The sequence below is a fragment of the Gobius niger genome (genome assembly GCF_951799975.1).
Source record: "Gobius niger genome assembly, chromosome: 8".
Classification (NCBI taxonomy): Eukaryota; Metazoa; Chordata; class Actinopteri; order Gobiiformes; family Gobiidae; genus Gobius; species Gobius niger.
Genome location: NC_136859.1, coordinates 25638439 through 25657830, shown reverse-complemented (window position 1 = coordinate 25657830; position 19392 = coordinate 25638439). Strand labels below are relative to the sequence as shown.

The following is a 19392-nucleotide window of genomic DNA, read 5'->3' as shown; positions in this document are numbered from 1 at the left end:
ATGGATGGCATTTTATTCTTTTGTTTAGTATGAGGTCATTCAGAGCTGTTATTCTTTAACAGGTTTAACCTCAGGAGCTGGTGTGTTGCCTGAGGACTCTGTGAATGCAGCTGAAGGAGGATCAGTCACTTTCATCACATCACAGACTCCAACAGGAACACCACTTAATTTTATATCATGGAATAAGGGCATTGCAAACATTCTCACCTTTGTTGCTGGCGGAATCTCGATTGATCCAGAGTATGAAGACAGGATCACTCTGAATGTCTATACTGGATCTCTGGAGCTCAGGAACCTGGCTCTAAGTGACACTGGAGAGTACAGTGTTACCATCAAACCAACAGCAGTAGATGCATCAGTTACAGGACAAGCTACAGTGAACGTATACGGTAGTTAATATTTTGCATTACTCAACCCCACAGCAGCAATTTGCTATTTTTTTTTTTACATTTAATTCAATTTTATTTGTATTATTTGATCTATACCATTTTATTGATTCTATGTACTAACGTAGCAAAAAGAAGAATCAAATATATTTTTAGAGAGGACAAAGATTCCCCAGTGTGACAAAATTCTTAATAATTGTGTTTTGCTCTGTAGTGGTTGAGGGTCTAACTATTTAACTTTGTTCAAATAGAGGAACACAATTTATCTTCACTTCCACAGAGCGAGTGTCTAATGTGACAATAACAACAAACAACACAGACTTGGTGGAGTTCAACGATACTGTCAGACTCTCCTGCTCTGCCTCTGGCTCCTCTCCTCTGTCTTTCCTCTGGTTCAATGACAGTGTTGAAGTTACAGCCAGTGACCGAGTCCGAATCACTGATGGAGGAGCTGCTCTCACTATAGTCACTGTGCTGCGCTATGACCAGGGATCATACACATGTCACGTGTCTAATCCTTTTAGCATCAGCATCACTGATGAAGAACTCTTTGTAAGCTGTGAGTTGTTAATTCTACAGTTACATATTCACTAAAGGTTCTCCACTCTAATACGCTGTGTTATGCAAACTTATGTGAAAACATCTTGTTTTTCCAGACGGCCCTGAAGGAGTCAATTTGACGACGTCTCCATCAGCTGAATACTATGGACAAGGCTCTGTCGTCTCTTTCTCCTGTTCAGCTGACTCCAGACCTGAAGCTCAGTTCAGATGGTTTATAAATGGAGAGATGTTTTCTTCTTCTGGAGCTCAGATAAACCTGGTGATGGAGCAGAGCGGAAACTACAGCTGTCAGGCTTTTAACAGCAAAACTCTCAGATACACAAGTTCTCAACCTGAAGAAATCTCACTGTTGAGTAAGAACATCATTGGTTATATGAATCTTTTTTCATGCCCGTTTGTTTTAAATTTACACCATAGTAAAGTAGCAATGTAGTATTTCATTATTTTTGACATTTTGAAACAACCAACATCAATGACTAGTAAGAAAACTTGTTTGATTTATGGTGTTTGTTCTTCCACAGAGAATATTACAAATGGTTCTGTCCTGTCATCCAATCCACCAGTGGAGGGCGGCTCACTGAACGTAACCTGTGCCGCCTCTGGCTCCATCTTCACCAGAGAGTGGATGAAGAACGGTTCACCTCTAAATTCCTCTGAAAACATAATGTTTTATCATCAAAATCAAGTCCTGTCTTTTAGATCCCTGAGCAGAAAAGACAGTGGGAGGTACAGCTGCAACATCAGTAACCCCGTCAGCAGCCAGGAGGACACATACTACATGGTGGTGACTTGTATGTACGGCATTAACTCACTGCTTATAAAGTTATTCTGGTCATTTCACTTCTTTGTTTATGTTTTTTTACAGATGGACCAGAAAATATTGAAGTGTCAGGTCCAAAAAAAGTCCAAGTACAAACAGCGTTCAGACTGAGCTGCTCCACTGAATCTGTACCAGCTGCGAGTTACATCTGGACTAAGAATGGAACAACTGTTGCTGATTCATCTGAATTCACTGAAAACATGAGTGAATTTTCAGCCAGTGGAGAATACATCTGCAGAGCCACAAATGACATCACAACTAAAACATCTGAAGCATCACACATGGTGCTGATAACAGGTAAATGTACTACAAACACTGGACTAGACGCTGGAACATTAAGAGTAAGGTTTGACAAGTATGTTTCCCACAAGTTCATTATTGTTGTTTTTGATAAATGAAAGATACTCTCAAATATGTGCAAGACTTGATGATGATTGGTTGATTCTGTGTCTTTAGAAGCTCCTCAGGGTCTCTCGCCTGGAGCCATAGCAGGAATAACTATTGCATGTTTGGTGGTTGTTGTGGGAGCTGCTGTCGGAGGTGTCTTTATTTATAGATATCAGTAAGTCATCTCCATCTTTCATTACAGTGTTTATATCACATAAAATAATAAACAATTATACATACTCTTAAGTAATATCAACAATGGTGTAATCTTTCCCTTTAGTGCTGGTAAAGGGCCACATAAAAACAGTAAGTATTTCCATTCAATATTGGTAAAAAGATCTGTTTACAATGTTACTCATTTTGACACAGGAGGAGATACTGCAAAAAGGAGCGACCCTCCAAATACCACTAGAGGGAGCAACTTTTACACTGAAGACGACCATATCTACGAAAATGCCCCCAGAATATATGACCGGGATCTGTAGTTATCTAAGACTTCACTTTCGTATTGTATATATTTATTATGTGAAATTGAACCCAATTCATTGTTGCTGACATTTCTTTATCAGCCTTTAATTTTTGTATTTCCAGTTACACCTGATCATGTGCACTTCTATAATACCTCGTCTTTTTGACATTTAGACACTACTTTTCTGTCAAGTCTAAAAAATATAAAGTAAGTATGTATTCAGTGAAGACAAACTGTTTGTCCATATATAATTAATGCAGAGTTACAAAGAGATAGAAACATTAACAAGCAATAACTGAGCTCATCTCTTAATTCTTATTTGTCAATGAGTAGTATTGTGCGTTGAGTTGAAAACATCACAACATAAATCAACAATAAAGCTTCATTGTTTAGCCAGACCTCCCCTGATAGTCTTTCTTTGTGCACAAAACTGAACAGGCATAAGTGGATCTTCTCAAATCAATTTTTTTAAATACATATATCTGCAGTGTTGACAGTCACTTCTCATTAACAATCGGAGTGAGGATTTGGATCTAGTATAACACAAAGTACAAGAAATAGTAATAGGTTTAAATGACCGGCTTGACATTTGGAGCAGTGAATAATAATTAATCCAGGAAGATTATGACAGGCAAATAGCTCTATAGCAGTACTTCCTTGTATGAACTTTACACTGACTCTGTTCCTGCTGAAGCGAGAAACTACGGAAGATGAGGCGAACAGTGATTATTCTTTGGGCTGTAATTGGTAAGAACAGAATCATCTGAATATAAAGTTTAATCTTTTTATTCTTTTGTTTAGTATTAGGTCATTCAGAGCTGTTATTCCCCTTTAACAGGTTTAACCTCAGGAGCTGGTGTGTTGCCTGAGGACCCTGTGAATGCAGCTGAAGGAGGATCAGTCACTTTCACCACATCACAGACTTCAACAGGAACACCACTTAATGATATAGCATGGGATTTTAGCGTGGTGAACATCGTCAGATTTTTTGCTGGTGCCATACAGATTAATCCTGACTATGAAGGCCGGATCACTCTGGATTTCTTTACTGGATCTCTGGAGCTCAGGAACCTGACTCTGAGTGACTCTGGAGAGTACAGTGTTAGCATTAGACTGACAGCAACAGCTCCAGCAAATACAGGAACAGCTACATTGAACATTTACGGTAATTAACATTTTGCATTACTTGACCCCACAGCAGCAATTTGCTTATTTAAAAAAAAAAAAGTCACATTTAATTGTATTCTATTTGTATTATTTGATCTACCAATTTACTGTTTGATTAGATGCACTAACGTAACAAAAAGAAGAATCAAATATATATTTTAGAGAGGACAAAGACGCCCCAATGTGATTAAATTCTACTTTGCTCTGTAGTGGTTGAGGTTCTAACTATTTAACTTTGTTCAAATGGAGGAACACAATTAATCTTCACTTCCACAGAGCGAGTGTCTAATGTGGCAATAACAACAAACAACACAGACTTGGTGGAGTTCAATGATACTGTCAGACTCTCCTGCTCTGCCTCTGGCTCCTCTCCTCTGTCTTTCCTCTGGTTCAATGACAGTGTTGAAGTTACAGCCAGTGACAGAGTCCGAATCACTGATGGAGGAGCTGCTCTCACTATAGTCACTGTGCTGCAGATTAAGGGTTAAGATCGTTAATGTGTCAAAAAATGTGTCCACTGCATTTGGCCCCTCTAACAATAGTATTTCACTATTTTGACATTTTGAAACAACCTACATCAAAAACTATATTGAAAACATGTTTGATTTATGGTGTTTGTTCTTCCACAGAAAAAATTACAAATGGTTTTGTCCTGTCATCCAATCCACCAGTGGAGGGCGGCTCAATGAATTTAACCTGTGATGCTTCTGGCTCCATCGCCACCAGAGAGTGGATGATCAATGGAGTCGAGCTAAAACCCTCTGAAAATATTGTGTTTTATGAGGAAAAGCGAGTGCTGTCCTTTAGAAACCTGACCAGAAAAGATACTGGAAGATACACCTGTAGAATCAGTAACCTCGTCAGCAGCCAGAGTGTTAATTATACCATGAATGTAAACTGTGAGTCTCGGTGCACTTTACATTATTGCTCTGTCATTTATTGAGAAACAACACTTTTACTTTATGTATTGTTATTTTTCAGATGGACCAGAAAATGTTCAGATCTCAGACCCAGGGAAAGTTCTAGAAGGATCAACATTAAAACTGAACTGCTCGGCTGAGTCTGTGCCAACGGCTAAATACACCTGGATAAAGGACGGGACGACTCTGGGTCAATCACATGAATACATTAAAGAAAATATCACATCTTCAGACAGTGGAGAATACATCTGTCGAGCTACAAATGATATTACGGGTGAATCATTAGAGGCTTCGCGTACAGTGAATGTGACAGGTATTAATTTCTGCATAAATTCAATTAAGGCTGGAGGACACTTTTTTTTAACCTCATGTTAAGCAATTATCATTTTATATTCAGGTCAAAACAACAACAAATAAATGTCTGTGTAGGCTCTCAGTCGTACAGGAGTTGTCCATCTTTTTCGCCTCTCATCCAAAAGGCTTCGTCAGCGACGCTAAAGTTTAAGCTCAGTCCTGCCCTCTATTAACAGCTACTCTCACCTGCGGGTAAACATCTTTGTAGTTATGAGTCTTTGTAATTCTAAGTAAATGAACCAACTCACACCTGAGTTTTAATCTGAACGGCCCTGATTTCCTCTGATCACTGCTCATTACCTGCCTGTTGATCTGTCCTGGGCTGAGTTGCAGCCTCATTAACATGACAGAGCCTCCAGGCCTGACGTGAAGCAGATAGTTGTCTACTGGAGAAAGGTTAAAACGAAGCCCGCTGTTTCTGTTCATGGATGGCATCTCCTTCACAACAGTTGCTTCTTTGACCTCTGTTTGAGAACAGAGAGGCTAAAATTGTGTCTAAAGAAAAGTGTTAGTTTGAAATTCTAATACTGTGAACGGCAAAAAAAATTAACATCAATGTGTTCAAATCTGCAGTAAAAACATCATGTGTCTCATTATGGCTTCATTCTGTTCAGAGGAATCAAAAAAACACCAAAAGGAGGATCTGTCGACTGGAGCCGTCATTGGAATAACTGTGGCTTCATTAGCGGCTGTTGCTGGAGCGTCTGCAGGAGCGTTTTACATGTTTAAACACAAGTAAGTTTTTAATAATGCAGTGTCTTATTTTACTCTTTGTGTTCTGTGACATGATGATCTTATGTGTTTCATTTTAGAAAAGACAGAAAGCAAAAGACAGAAAAGAACAGAAGTGAGTATTCAGATGTGATTCATGTTGATGACAAAGACACTGATTTTTGTGTTTTCTGCCTCACACACAGATCAGGAGCTGGAGAATGTCTATGAGAATACTTCAAATACAGGCAATGTAAACACAAATGAAGAAGACACACATGTGTACGAGAATATTGATCACGTATATGACAGAAACATGTGATTATGTATAAAACCTCAGAAGTTCAGCACAAAACTTATTAAGCTTTGCCCAAAGATGAGGACGTTATCTGGAAAATTGTCTTAATTCATCACCATTTCTAGTTGATAATGTATTTTACAAATGTTTGTTGTTTATTTGTATAAACTGTATTTAAAGTGTAAATAAAACTGCAAATACACAATAAAACTATACTTTAATATTTCCGCACTAGTTTTTTTTCCAGACATTTATGAAATAGGCCTGAAAATGCATTTCATTTTACATCTTTGGTCAATGTGTGATTTATTTTATTGCATCTGATTTAGACACCACCGTTTTGAGACCACTTTTTTGTCCAGTCTAAAAAAAGTATAAAGACATAAATACATGAGTGCTTCTTGTTTTTTTTTCATAGATATTTTGAGTGTTTTTATCAGATGCCGGAAAGGAGACAGAATTGTCATTGTCAGGTCCAAAATGAAGTAGGGACAATGAAACAAACAACACCACAACAATAAAGTGCATTGTTAAGAACTGCAGCAGGTCTATTGTAAATAATAATCATAAGTTATGGTAAGTAGAAAGGATGAGATTTTAAAGTCGAGCTAAAACCCTCTGACAACATTGTCTTACATGAGGAAAAGCGAGTGCTGTCCTTTAGAGTCCTGACCAGAAAAGACAATGGACGATACACCTGTAGAATCAGTAACCCCGTCAGCAACCAGAGTGTTTCTTATACAATGAATGTAAACTGTGAGTCTTATTTGGTATTTTATTCACATTGGGAAATAGAACATTTTAATGGTTCCCAACTTTTCAGATGGACCAGACAATGTTCAGATCTCAAGTCCAATGGAGGTTCAAGAAGGATCCACATTAAAACTGAGCTGCTCGGCTGAGTCTGTGCCAACGGCCAGATACACCTGGATAAAGGATGGGACGACTCTGGTTCAATCACATGAGTACATTGAAGACAATATCAAATCTTCAGACTGTCGAGCTACAAATGATGTCACACAGAAATCTTCAGAAGCCTCGCATACAGTGAATGTGGCAGGTAAAAATCAACTGGCATCATGTTTTTGTGTAGTATAGCTTGTTGAACTATTGGGCTTATTAGATCATATTTACACATTTTACAACTGAGATGGAGGACAGGTCTGTGGTCTGTGGTAGAATTTTCCCTTATAACGGACATAATCTGGATGTATCCACATGAAATTAAAAAACAAGCATCAATGTCATAATTCAAGGTTATTGCAGGTTTGTGGACCCAGTCAACAAACCTGTAGAGTTAAATGGCTCCTGCCTCTGTCTGAAATTATTCCGTCAAATTCCAGAATGTCATGAACAATTGAGCATCAAGGTGTTGGGGAGTAATGAAAACCTGTACATTGTGATTGGTTGATTCTGTTCAGATTCACCAATGAATGTTCTGTCAACAGGGGACATCCATTAGTGGCTGTTTCTGGAGCGTTTTACATGTTTAAACACAAGTAAGTTATTCACAGCACAACATAGTGTCTTATTCATAAAACATGTTGATAAAAGACACTCATTTATGTGTTTTGTGCCTCACACACAGATCTGAAGATGGAGAATGTCTACGAGAATACTTCACACGCTGGCAACTTTAACACAGATGAAGAAAACAAACATGTTTACAAGAATACTCATGACATATATGACAGAAACATGTGACTAATTAGAATGGACTGTTTGTACAAGTAAATTAATAAAAAACAGGCAAAAGCTTTTCTCGCTGATACATTTGTGCAGGATTCCAGTCGTACATGAGTTTTCCATAATAGAGAGTTTTTCAAAGCACTGCCGGGTTAAAACAAGCCGAAGTCCTTACATATAGCAGATTTCCACATAATCCAATTTTAAAGTAGATTTCAGGATAAAGAAGGAGGTGCCTGTGACAAGAACACCCTTCTTCCGTCTAAACCAGTGTGACATGGCCTTTAGTACTGTGTCTTTTGGGCATTTAGACTTTTTTGTCCAGTCTAAAAAAGTATAAAGGCAGCATCAGGTTTGTTTGATGTGAAAGAGGGGGACACATTTTCAGTGAAGACATACTGTAAACATATATAATGAATGCACTGCGATAGAAACTTTAACAAGCTAAAATGTTGATTATTATCTGTCTATAAGGAGATGAATGATACTGTGTTCAGAATTATAAATATGCTTCTGCTAAAAAAATATTTGATGGAATAAACTGCACATCAGGCTTTTCCTCCTTCTTGTGAACATAACTGAACATTCAGTGATTATTATCCAGCTAATCTATTTGTTTTGTTAATGTATGTAAATCCAGGTTTTAGGTCAGACACTCTAAATATATCTGGTAAAGCTGACTGTCCTTCATTATTGACAATCGGAGAAGAGTGGCATGTAAATCAGATATGTGTCCTGTACCTCTCACAAACTGTAATTGGCTTGACATTAGGAGCAGTGTATAATACTGAATCAAGTATAAAAGCACTTCCTTTTACCCACTTTATATTGACACTGAGCACTGCCTCTACGGAAGATGAGCCTGATAGTGACTGTTCTTTGTGCTGTAATTGGTAAGAACAGAATCATCTAAATATGAAGTTGAATACATTTATTATTTTGTTTTGTATTAAATAATTCAGAGCCGTTATTCCCCTTTGACAGGTTTAACCTCAGGAGCTGGTGTGTTGCCTGAGGACTCTGTGAATGCAGCTGAAGGAGGATCAGTCACTTTCACCACATCACAGACTCCAACAGAAACAACACTTGATTTTTGTTCATGGAATAAGGGCACTACAAACATTGTCACTTCTTCTGCTGGCAGTATTATCTTGATTGATCCAGAGTTTAAAGACAGGATCACTCTGAATATCTTGACTGGATCTCTGGAGCTCAGGAACCTGGCTCTAAGTGACTCTGGAAAGTACAGCGTTACCATCAAACCAACAGCAGTAGATGATCCAATTACAGGACAAGCTACATTGAACATATACGGTAATTAATGGTTTGCATTACTTGATCCCACAGCAGAAATTTACTTATTTTTATACATTTAATTGTATTCTATTTGTATTATTTGATCTATACCATTTTATTGATTGATCCTTAATATTGAGGTTCTATGCACTAACGTAACAAAAAAAAATCAAATATATTTTCTGAGAGGACCAAGATGCCCCAGTGTGATTCAATTCATAGTAATTCTGTTTTGCTATTTAGTGGTTTATGTTCTCTAAGGGGAACAAAAATATGTAACTTTGTTCAAATAGAGGAACACAATTTATCTTCACTCCCACAGCGCCAGTGACTAATGTGGCAATAACAACAAACAACACAGTTTTGGTGGAGTTCAACGATACTGTCAGACTCTCCTGCTTTGCCTCTGGCTCCTCTCCTCTGTCTTTCCTCTGGTTCAATGACAGTGTTGAAGTTACAGCCAGTGACAGAGTCCGAATCACTGATGGAGGAGCTGCTCTCACTATAGTCACTGTGCTGCGCTATGACCAGGGACGATACACATGTCACATGTCTAATCCGGTCAGCAGCAGCACCAGCGATGCAGAACTGTTTGTAAACTGTGAGTTGTTTTTTCTACAGTTACATATTCACAAAAGGGTCTACACTCGAATACTGTATTATGCAAAGTAATGAGAAAATGTTTTATTTTTCCAAACGGCCCTGAAGGAGTCAGTTTGACGATCTCTCCATCAGCTCAATACTATGGACAAGGCTCTGTCGTCTCTTTCTCCTGCTCAGCTGACTCCAGACCTGAAGCTCAGTTCAGATGGTTTATAAATGGAGAGATGTTTTCTTCTACTGGAGCTCAGATAAACCTGGAGATGGAGCAGAGCGGAAACTACAGCTGTCAGGCTTTTAACAGCAAAACTCTCAGATACACAAGTTCTCAACCTGAAGAAATCTCAGCGTTGAGTAAGAACACCAACGGTTTTGTGCATTTTTTTTCACGCTCTCTTGTTTTAGAATTGCACCATAGTCTTAACAGTAAAATCACTGCTTGTGAAACTGTTGTGTTTTTCACTGTACGATTTGGTAAAACTTAATCAAGTATGAGATGTGCAGAGAATTTGTCAGTGACGCCACAGTGACACTTTCAAATTTAATTAAGAAAAATGTACTGTCATATTTTACTAATCTGCAAACGTGTCATGTTTTTTTTTTCTTCACAGGTAAAATAAGTAACAGTTCTGTCAAGTCATCCAATCCACCAGTGGAGGGCGGCTCGGTGAACTTAACCTGTGATGCTTCTGGCTCCACCTTCACCAGAGAGTGGATGATCAATGGAGTCGAGCTAAAACCCTCTGACAACATTGTGTTTTATGAGGAAAAGCGAGTGCTGTCCTTTAGAAACCTGACCAGAAAAGACAATGGAAGATACACCTGTAGAATCAGTAACTCCTTCAGCAGCCAGAGTGTTGATTATACCATGAATGTAAACTGTGAGTCTCGGTGCACTTTGCGTATGCTGTATTGAAAAACATAGCTTTGACTTTATGTAATGCTATGTTTCAGATGGACCACACAGTTTTCAGATCTCAGGTCCAATGGAGGTTGAAGAAGGATCCACATTAAAACTGAGCTGCTCGGCTGAGTCTGTGCCAACGGCCAAATACACCTGGACAAAGGATGAGTCGACTCTGGGTCAATCACATGAATACACTAAAGAAAATATCAAGTTTTCAGACAGTGGAGAGTACATCTGTCGAGCTGCAAATGATGTCACACAGAAATCTATGGAGACTTCGCGTACAGTGAATGTGACAGGTATTCATTTTCCACAGACATTCATTACAGAACTAGGGTTATTACAGAACATTAATTATCCAAAACTCCAGGTTTTAAATGAATCATGAAAATCCCAAACTACATTTTGGATTTTTTGAGCAACAGAAGTATCTCCCCTCCTTTCTATCAGACCCACCTGCAGGACCAGTTGGAGCTCATCAAAAACGGTTGCACGTCCATATTTTCCATATTTGGACTGGGCGGGCCTTTCCAAAACCGCTTCCCAGCCTACACCCTTTGACTCAGACCTCAGTGAGGGCACCTTCAAAGGTTCACTCATCAGAGAAATTAGAGCTGTGACTTTCAGACGCACTCTCCCTCGCACCCACGGACTGGACAGCCCACTAACCCTGCAAAAATCATAAGTTCGACTGATCATACTTTTAAATGTCCTCATGAGTTTACAACGTAATTCAGATTTAAACATGTTATATAGTTTAGCTTCTTCAAAACTCACAATGAGGCCTTTTCCTCTCATAATGATATCATTTTATGTCTCATGGCCTCTTTCTTTTTCAACAATAAATGTCTATATGACGGTATTGTTTTATAGTTACTTTTTTACAGGTGTAACACACACATGTTAAGTCTGCATCGATGGCCACTGGTTGCACTGCTTTGTGACCGCGACGCTCGGGGGCCGACATTGCTGTACTTTCATATGTGGGCAGAAAAACAAGCTAGTTTTCCATTAGATAGCAATGCACTTTAGACATGTTCTAAACAACTGTAAAGCCTGGTGCCTAATATTTAAAAAACTTTATACAGCTAGATATTGCTCCTGTGATAACACTGGGTTAGTTACAATTAAACGGACCAGGCAGGGTTTTGTTAGAAACATTTTAGAAATCTCATATACTAATGAGGGCCGGACTTTGATTGATAGTTCGTTAACATTAGAGATGATGACGCGGGAATCCAAGTCTCGTCAACACAGTAATGGAATAGGCCACTGTTTTTACATACTGAGATATGTTCTTACCTTAGCTTCGACAACTTTACTGCGCAGTAATCTTCACTTTACTGTGCGGATGCCAAACTACTCCTGGTATTATTACGCCTTACAATATAGTCCCCCCTTTTATCCGCTTAGAAAATCCGCATTGTTTAATTTTGTGTAATTACACTTTGTAGTGTAACACGTCATGTAACCATATTTAAATAGGGAAAACGTGGAAGAGCTTGGTAGCTTCTATCTTGACCTGTTTTGGAGCTATAGAGGAGAGAGGGAGAGGCTAAATGCTAACGCCGTCTGCGCTGTGTTTACGTGACTGAAGGCACGGGTGAAGATCAGACAGGTCCTAAAGAACTCGTCAAAGCTAAGGTAAGAACATATCTCAGTATGCAAAAACGGTGGCCTATTCCTTTAAGTTGAGATTATGCACTGGCAATTTGGCAGAGACATGATTCAATGTAATTATTATGCATTTAAAAAATGTTGGCACCACCTCTATGAATATTTTTTTGTTTGTTTTTTCTTCTAAAGGCAATATTTCAAATATTTCTGTCATACCATCCTCCAATGTTCCAGTGGAGGGCGGCTCAGTGAATTTAACCTGTGATGCTTCTGGCTCCACCTTCACCAGAGAGTGGATGATCAATGGAGTCGAGCTAAAACCCTCTGAAAATATTGTATTTTATGAGGAAAAGCGAGTGCTGTCCTTTAGAAACCTGACCAGAAAAGACAATGGAAGATACACATGTAGGATCAGTAGCTCCTTCAGCAGCCAGTGTGATGATTATACCATGAATGTAAACTGTGAGTCTCAGTGCACTTTACATTATTGCTCTGTCATTTATTGAGAAACACCACTTTTGCTTTATGCATTGCTATTTTTCAGTTGGACCAGAACATGTTCAGATCTCAGACCCAGGGAAGGTTCAAGAAGGATCAACATTAAAGCTGAACTGCTCGGCTGAGTCTGTGCCAACGGCTAAATACACCTGGACAAAGGATGGGACGACTCTGGGTCAATCACATGAATACATTAAAGACAATATCAAATCTTCAGAAAGTGGAGAGTACATCTGTCAAGCTATCAATGATTTTACAATGAAATCAGCAGAGGGATCACGTGCAGTGCATGTGACAGGTAAAGATTTTATAACTGTAAAGTTATTTCATCAGTATTGTACAGTGTGGTTTGTTGAACTACTTTGATTATTATTGACACATATCATTTATAGCTGAAGTGACGGACCGGTCAGGGGTCTGTGATATAATTTATTTTATAACAGACAAAATCCGGATGTATCATTTGTCAGCGCAAATAGATCTTTTTCGTCCACTATAGTTTTGTTAAGAGGTGTATTGCCTTATCACAGGAGTGAGTTCAAAACACTTAAAGATGTGAGATTAGTCTGTCAAGGTTATATGACCACTGTATGTCAAGTTGTGAACACAAAACAATGAAGTTAAAATCTGCAGTAAAATTATAGCTGTTGTGATTCTGTTCATTCTGTTCAGAGGGACCAGCGAGAGGTCTGTCGACTGGAGCCGTCATTGGAATAACTATGGCTTCATTAGCGGCTGTTGCTGGAGCGTCTGCAGGAGCGTTTTACATGTTTAAACACAAGTAAGTTATTAATAATGCAGTGTCTTATTTTACTCTTTGTGTTCTGTGACATGATGATCTTATGTGTTTTATTTTAGAAAAGACACAAAACAAAAGAACAGAAGTGAGTATTCAGATGTGATTCATGTTGATTACAAAGACACTGATTTTTGTGTTTTCTGCCTCACACACAGATCAGGAGCTGGAGAATGTCTACGAGAATACTTCAAATACAGGCAACACAAACACAAACAAAGAAGACTCACATGTGTACGAGAACACTGATCATGTATATGACAGAAACATGTGATTATGTATAAAACCTCAGAAGTTCAGCACAAAACTTATTAAGCTTTGCCCAAAGATGAGGAAGTTATCTGGAAAATTGTCTTAATTCATCACCATTTCTAGTTGATAATTTATTTTACAAATGTCTATCGTTTCTTTGTATTAATTGCATTTAAAGTGTAAATAAAACTGTAAATACGCTATAAAACTAGACTTAAACATTTCCACACTAGTTTTTTTCAGACATTTATGAAACAGGCCTGAAAATCACAGTGTTTCTTCTTTCGTGGGGCAAATACCTGAACAGGCAGTGATTATCCAACAGGCGGCTCTTATCTGTTTGTTTAGGTTCATAAATCAAGCTTTTTAGTCGGGCAGAGTAAAAAAAGATCGTTGACCGTCCTTTTTTAATGACAATCTGAGTGAAGCTGCTTGAAAATAAAAAAATTGTGTCCAATGATTAATACGACGCACAAAAAGCCATTGGTTTAAATGACCGACTTGACATTTGGCGCCGTGTATAATAATTAATCCAGGAAGTTTATGACAGACAAATGGCTTTATAACAGCAGAGTATATGAACTTTACACTGACTCTGTTCCTGCTGAAGTGAGAAACCACGGAAGATGAGGCGAACAGGGATTATTCTTTGGGCTATAATTGGTAAGAACAGAATCATCTGAATATTAAGTTTAATTAATTTATTATTTTGTTCACTATTACGTCATTCAGAGCTGTTTTTCCCCTTTGACAGGTTTAACCTCAGGAGCTGGTGTGTTGCCTGAGGACTCTGTGAATGCAGCTGAAGGAGGATCAGTCACTTTCACCACATCACTGACTTCAACAGGAACAACACTTAATTACATATCATGGAATACTGGTGCTAGTGAAAACATTGTCACTTCTATCAGTGGTAATATCGCTATTGATCCGAAGTATAAAGACCGGGTCACTCTGAATCCCCACACTGGATCTCTGGAGCTCAGGAACCTGGCTCTAAGTGACTCTGGAGAGTACGGCGTTATTATCAGACCAACAGGAGATGAATCAATTCCTGGGGATCTTACATTGAACGTATACGGTAAGTAATGTTTTGCATTACTTGACCCCACAGCAACAATTTGCTTATTTAAAAATTGTCCACATTTAATTTTATTGTGTTTGTATTATTTGATCTATACCAATTTATTGATTGTCCTTAATTTTGAGGTTCTATGTTCTATAACAAAAAGAAGAATCAAATATATGTAACCGAAGGGTGAAGACTGATGGTAACACAAGTACAAAGGATGCAGTAGATGGTCAAAAAGAGACACAGTCGAGTTAGGATTGTAAAAATATTTCATTTATTTATGTACTTTCTACTGCATAATTTATTTAAACACAGCTAAAGTGTTAAAAGAGATAACTAGTGAAAAATGACTAGTTACTTAGCTTAAAAATGCCCTGGACTGGCCGACCGCAGATGCACCTAGTGGGGGCGCAATAAGTTGGGGACAGTACTCACCACGCTCCGTGTACCACACACACACGCGCACACATACAAGCAAAACAGATCAAAACTAGGGCAAACTAAAACGTGCAAATATGTGAGGGAGTGCAAAAATACCATAACACACGCGGAGTGATGGAGCAGGAGTGAAGGACTACCACCAAACCCCCCACCGTCTGGGGCAACCACGCCCGGACCAGATCCTGGAGCAGAAGACAAAACTTAGGAGACAGAAACAAAACCAAAATCGAACCAATAATACGAAATGATTACAATACAAAAACGAAAACAAAACACATTAACCTATAGTTTTAACATGTAAATCAATCATTAATTAGACCCAAATAAAAACAGCAATGGCCAACAGCGTCTACGGAGCAAACACATAATATTAACAAAAACGAACATGCACGACAATGTGACCATGGCATGACAATGACATATGTATTATGTAGCCTACCTACGAGTACCTATGTTTTGGCCACATTAGCTCTCCAAGCCACGGACATGCATCGGGCCACCCGTGTCAGCATCTACAACATAGTAACGGGATTGGCAACACATAGACACCAATATATGCACTCACCGCGAGCACTACAACACGCAGACCTACCCGGGTTACAGCAGCTATGAAAGGGCAGTATAGCGGGTGGCAGTCTGGCGAGGGAGAGAGCAGCGTCTACCGGTCTACAAGCCGCTTAAATGCTAACACCGGCTGCATAGGAATGCGGAAGCTAAGGGGCGTGACGCAATACGGTGTCCCACAAGGCACAAACCCTACACCGGTTACATATATTTTTAGAGAGGACAAAGATTCCACAGTGTGATTCAATTCTTAATAATTCTGTTTTGCTCTGTAGTGGTTGATGGTGTAACTTTTTAACTTTGTTAAAATAGAAGAACACAATTTATCTTCACTTCCACAGAGCGAGTCTCTATTGTGAGTATAACAGCAAACAACACGGACTTGTTGGAGTTCAACGATACTGTCAGACTCTCCTGCTCTGCCTCTGGCTCCTCTCCTCTGTCTTTCCTCTGGTTCAATGACAGTGTTGAAGTTACAGCCAGTGACAGAGTCCGAATCACTGATGGAGGAGCTGCTCTCACTATAGTCACTGTGCTACGCTATGACCAGGGATCATACACATGTCACGTGTCTAATCCTGTCAGCAGCAGCAGTGATGAAGAACTCTTTGTAAGCTGTGAGTGGTTATTTCAACAGTTGCATATTCACAAATTGTCACCCACTGTGATATTATGCAAACTTATGTGAAAACATCTTATTTTTCCAGACGGCCCTGAAGGAGTCAGTTTGACAATCTCTCCATCAGCTGAATACTATGGACAAGGCTCTGTCGTCTCTTTCTCCTGCTCAGCTGACTCCAGACCTGAAGCTCAGTTCAGATGGTTTATAAATGGAGAGATGTTTTCTTCTACTGGAGCTCAGATAAACCTGGAGATCGAGCAGAGCGGAAACTACAGCTGTCAGGCTGTTAACAGCAAAACTCTCAGATACACAAGTTCTCAACCTGAAGAAATCTCAGTGTTGAGTAAGAACACCAGCGGTTTTGTGCATTTTTTTTTCATGCCCTTTTGTTTTGAAATTACATGATGATTACATGATTTAACACTGAATTCACCATTTTTAAAAACAAAAACAAAAACTGCAACATTTGGGAAATCTGAGTCTCCTCAACCCACTAAATTAAGACTGTGCACATGATTTGGCAGAGACATGATTTAATCTATAAATGTTTAGAACATTTTTTTGTTGTTTTTTCATCTACAGAGAATATCACAAATATTTATATCACGTCATCCTCCAATGTTCCAGTCGAGGGGGCATCAGTGAATTTAACCTGTGATGCTTCTGGCTCCATCTTCATCAGAGAGTGGATGATCAATGGAGTCGAGCTAAAACCCTCTGAAAACATTGTCTTTTATGAGGAAAAGCGAGTGCTGTCCTTTAGAAACCTGGCCCAAAAAGACACTGGAAGATACACCTGTAGAATCAGTAACTCCTTCAGCAGCCAGAGTGTTGATTTTACAATGAATGTAAACTGTGAGTCTTAAGTGTTCCTTATTTGGTATTTCTTTTCATATTGGGAAAAAGAAAATAGATTTTAATGGTTCCCTACTTTTCAGATGGACCAGAAAATGTTCAGATCTCAGACCCAGGGAAGGTTCAAGAAGGATCAACATTAAAACTGAGCTGCTCGGCTGAGTCTGTGCCAACGGCTAAATACACCTGGATAAAGGATGGAACGATTCTAGTTCAATCACATGAATACACTAAAGAAAATATCAAATCTTCAGACAGTGGAGAGTACATCTGTCGAGCTACAAATGATATTACATTGAAATCATCAGAGGCATCACACGCATTACATGTGACAGGTAAAAAATTAACTGGATCATTTTTTTCCTTCTGTAAAGTTCAGTTTAATTTGTAGAATTAAACTGAACATAATATTTACATAATATTTACACAAACAGTTTACAACTGAGATGGAGGACAGGTCAGTGGTCTGTGGTAGAATTCTTCCTTATAACGTAATCTGGATGTGGTTAAATGGTGCTATCCACATTAATTACAAAACAGGCACGAGGCTCATTGTCATTATTCAGTCTCGCAGGTGAGATTGATATTGAAAGGACTTAAGTCACAAGAATCATATTGCAGGTTTGTGGACCCAATCAACAACAATCACTGGTAGAGTTCAGTGGCTCCTGTCCTCTTTCTGAAATGGTCACGTCAAATTGAGCATCAAGATGTTCATAATCGAAACTCATGTCACAACACTTGGGCTGGAACGATAACATGTGTATTGTGATTGGTCTATTTTGTTCAGAGACACCAGAGAACGTTCTGTCGACTGGGGCCGTCATTGGAATAACTGTGGCTTCATTAGTGGCTGTTGCTGGAGCGGCTTCCGGAGCGCTTTACATGTTTAAACACAAGTAAGTTATTAATAACACAAAATCGTTTCTTATGTTACTATACAAGTTCTGGGAATTGACAATGTTATGGATTTTATTTTAGAAAAGACAGAAAACAAAAGAACAGAAGTGAGTATTCAGATGTAATTCATAAAACATGTTGATAAAAGACACTCACTTATGTGTTTTGTGCCTCACACATAGATCTGAAGATGGAGAATGTCTACGAGAATACTTCGAACACTGGCAGCTTTAACACAGACGAAGAAAACAAACATGTATACGAGAATACTCATGACATATATGACAGAAACATGTGACTAAGTAGAATGAACTGTTTGTAGAATTAACCTCTTAGCCATAGATATAATATAATAAAGATGAGCGGGTCCCATTCAGCCCCATTCATTGAAAAAAGGTTCCCGTGTCCTGTGCGAACCTTAATGGCCGCTCTGTCTCCTCCTCTGCAGCTTGTTCCTCAAAAGGGCTAAAAGGCGGGAAGCTCTGCACTCGCGGGGCGGGCGGTGCCTCCACAGAGCTCAAGAGCTTGATTGACAGGTTCTGGAGCCAGTCAATGTACTGAAGATGCTTCCAAAGTTTGGGCGGATAAACAAAAACCAGTGTGGTTAAAAATATTTCACTTACACCAGCGTTGTCACATTTGTCAAAGCGATTTTTAGGGGCCAGGCTTTTAAACTGTTCTTGGGAGGTTTGAAGTCCCATTAGAAACAACGCGCTCAAGTGTCTCTTAGAGTCGCCCCCGGCCACCAGAGGTTGGTATTACAGCAATGTCAGCTCCCCACCATAAGGACCATGCAGAAGAATGTTCCTCGCCCATTGCTCTTAACTCACACCTGAGCCAAGCTTATTTTGTCAAGTTTGGCTTCACCCAAATCTAAAAGCTTATTGAAAAAAATCGTAGAAATCGCGATGAAGACAACGATGAAAACACAACAAACACGTGCCGGAAAAGCAACAATAACACAACAAAAAAGTGACAAAAGAGCGACATGAAAGTGACGGAAACATGACAAAAAAGCAACAAAAAATGTGACATGAATGCGGCGACAATGCAACAAGAGTTTCTATCAGTTTTGTAGGTCTTAGCTTTCAAATGAGGCATTACTCTGGCATGTAGGTTGTAAACTCCAGTCGAGAAGCTTTTAGATTTGGGTAAAGCCGAACTAGAGAAAGTGCACTCGGTTCGGGTGGGGGTTAAGAGGTTAAAGGAGTGA

The 19392-nt window shown here is 39.0% G+C and overlaps 2 protein-coding genes across 2 annotated transcripts; both read left to right on the top strand.

The window, feature by feature from the left end:
- On the top strand, positions 1-2639 carry LOC306966742 (cell adhesion molecule CEACAM6-like; the record flags this gene model as incomplete). The annotated part of the gene is made up of 8 exons (XM_079561557.1): positions 1-7; positions 63-389; positions 667-945; positions 1127-1300; positions 1469-1568; positions 1647-1738; positions 1813-2064; positions 2524-2639. 8 exons carry the CDS (start codon positions 1-3, stop codon positions 2637-2639), a joined length of 1347 nt encoding a protein of 448 aa, XP_079417683.1.
- Positions 2640-16519: 13880 nt separating this feature from the next.
- LOC306966741 (cell adhesion molecule CEACAM5-like) lies at positions 16520-18477 on the top strand (the record flags this gene model as incomplete). Its single annotated transcript, XM_079561556.1, has 4 exons — positions 16520-16767; positions 17007-17279; positions 17363-17614; positions 18362-18477. Exons 1-4 carry the CDS (start codon positions 16641-16643, stop codon positions 18475-18477), a joined length of 768 nt encoding a protein of 255 aa, XP_079417682.1. The 5' UTR covers positions 16520-16640.
- Positions 18478-19392: the final 915 nt, after the last annotated feature.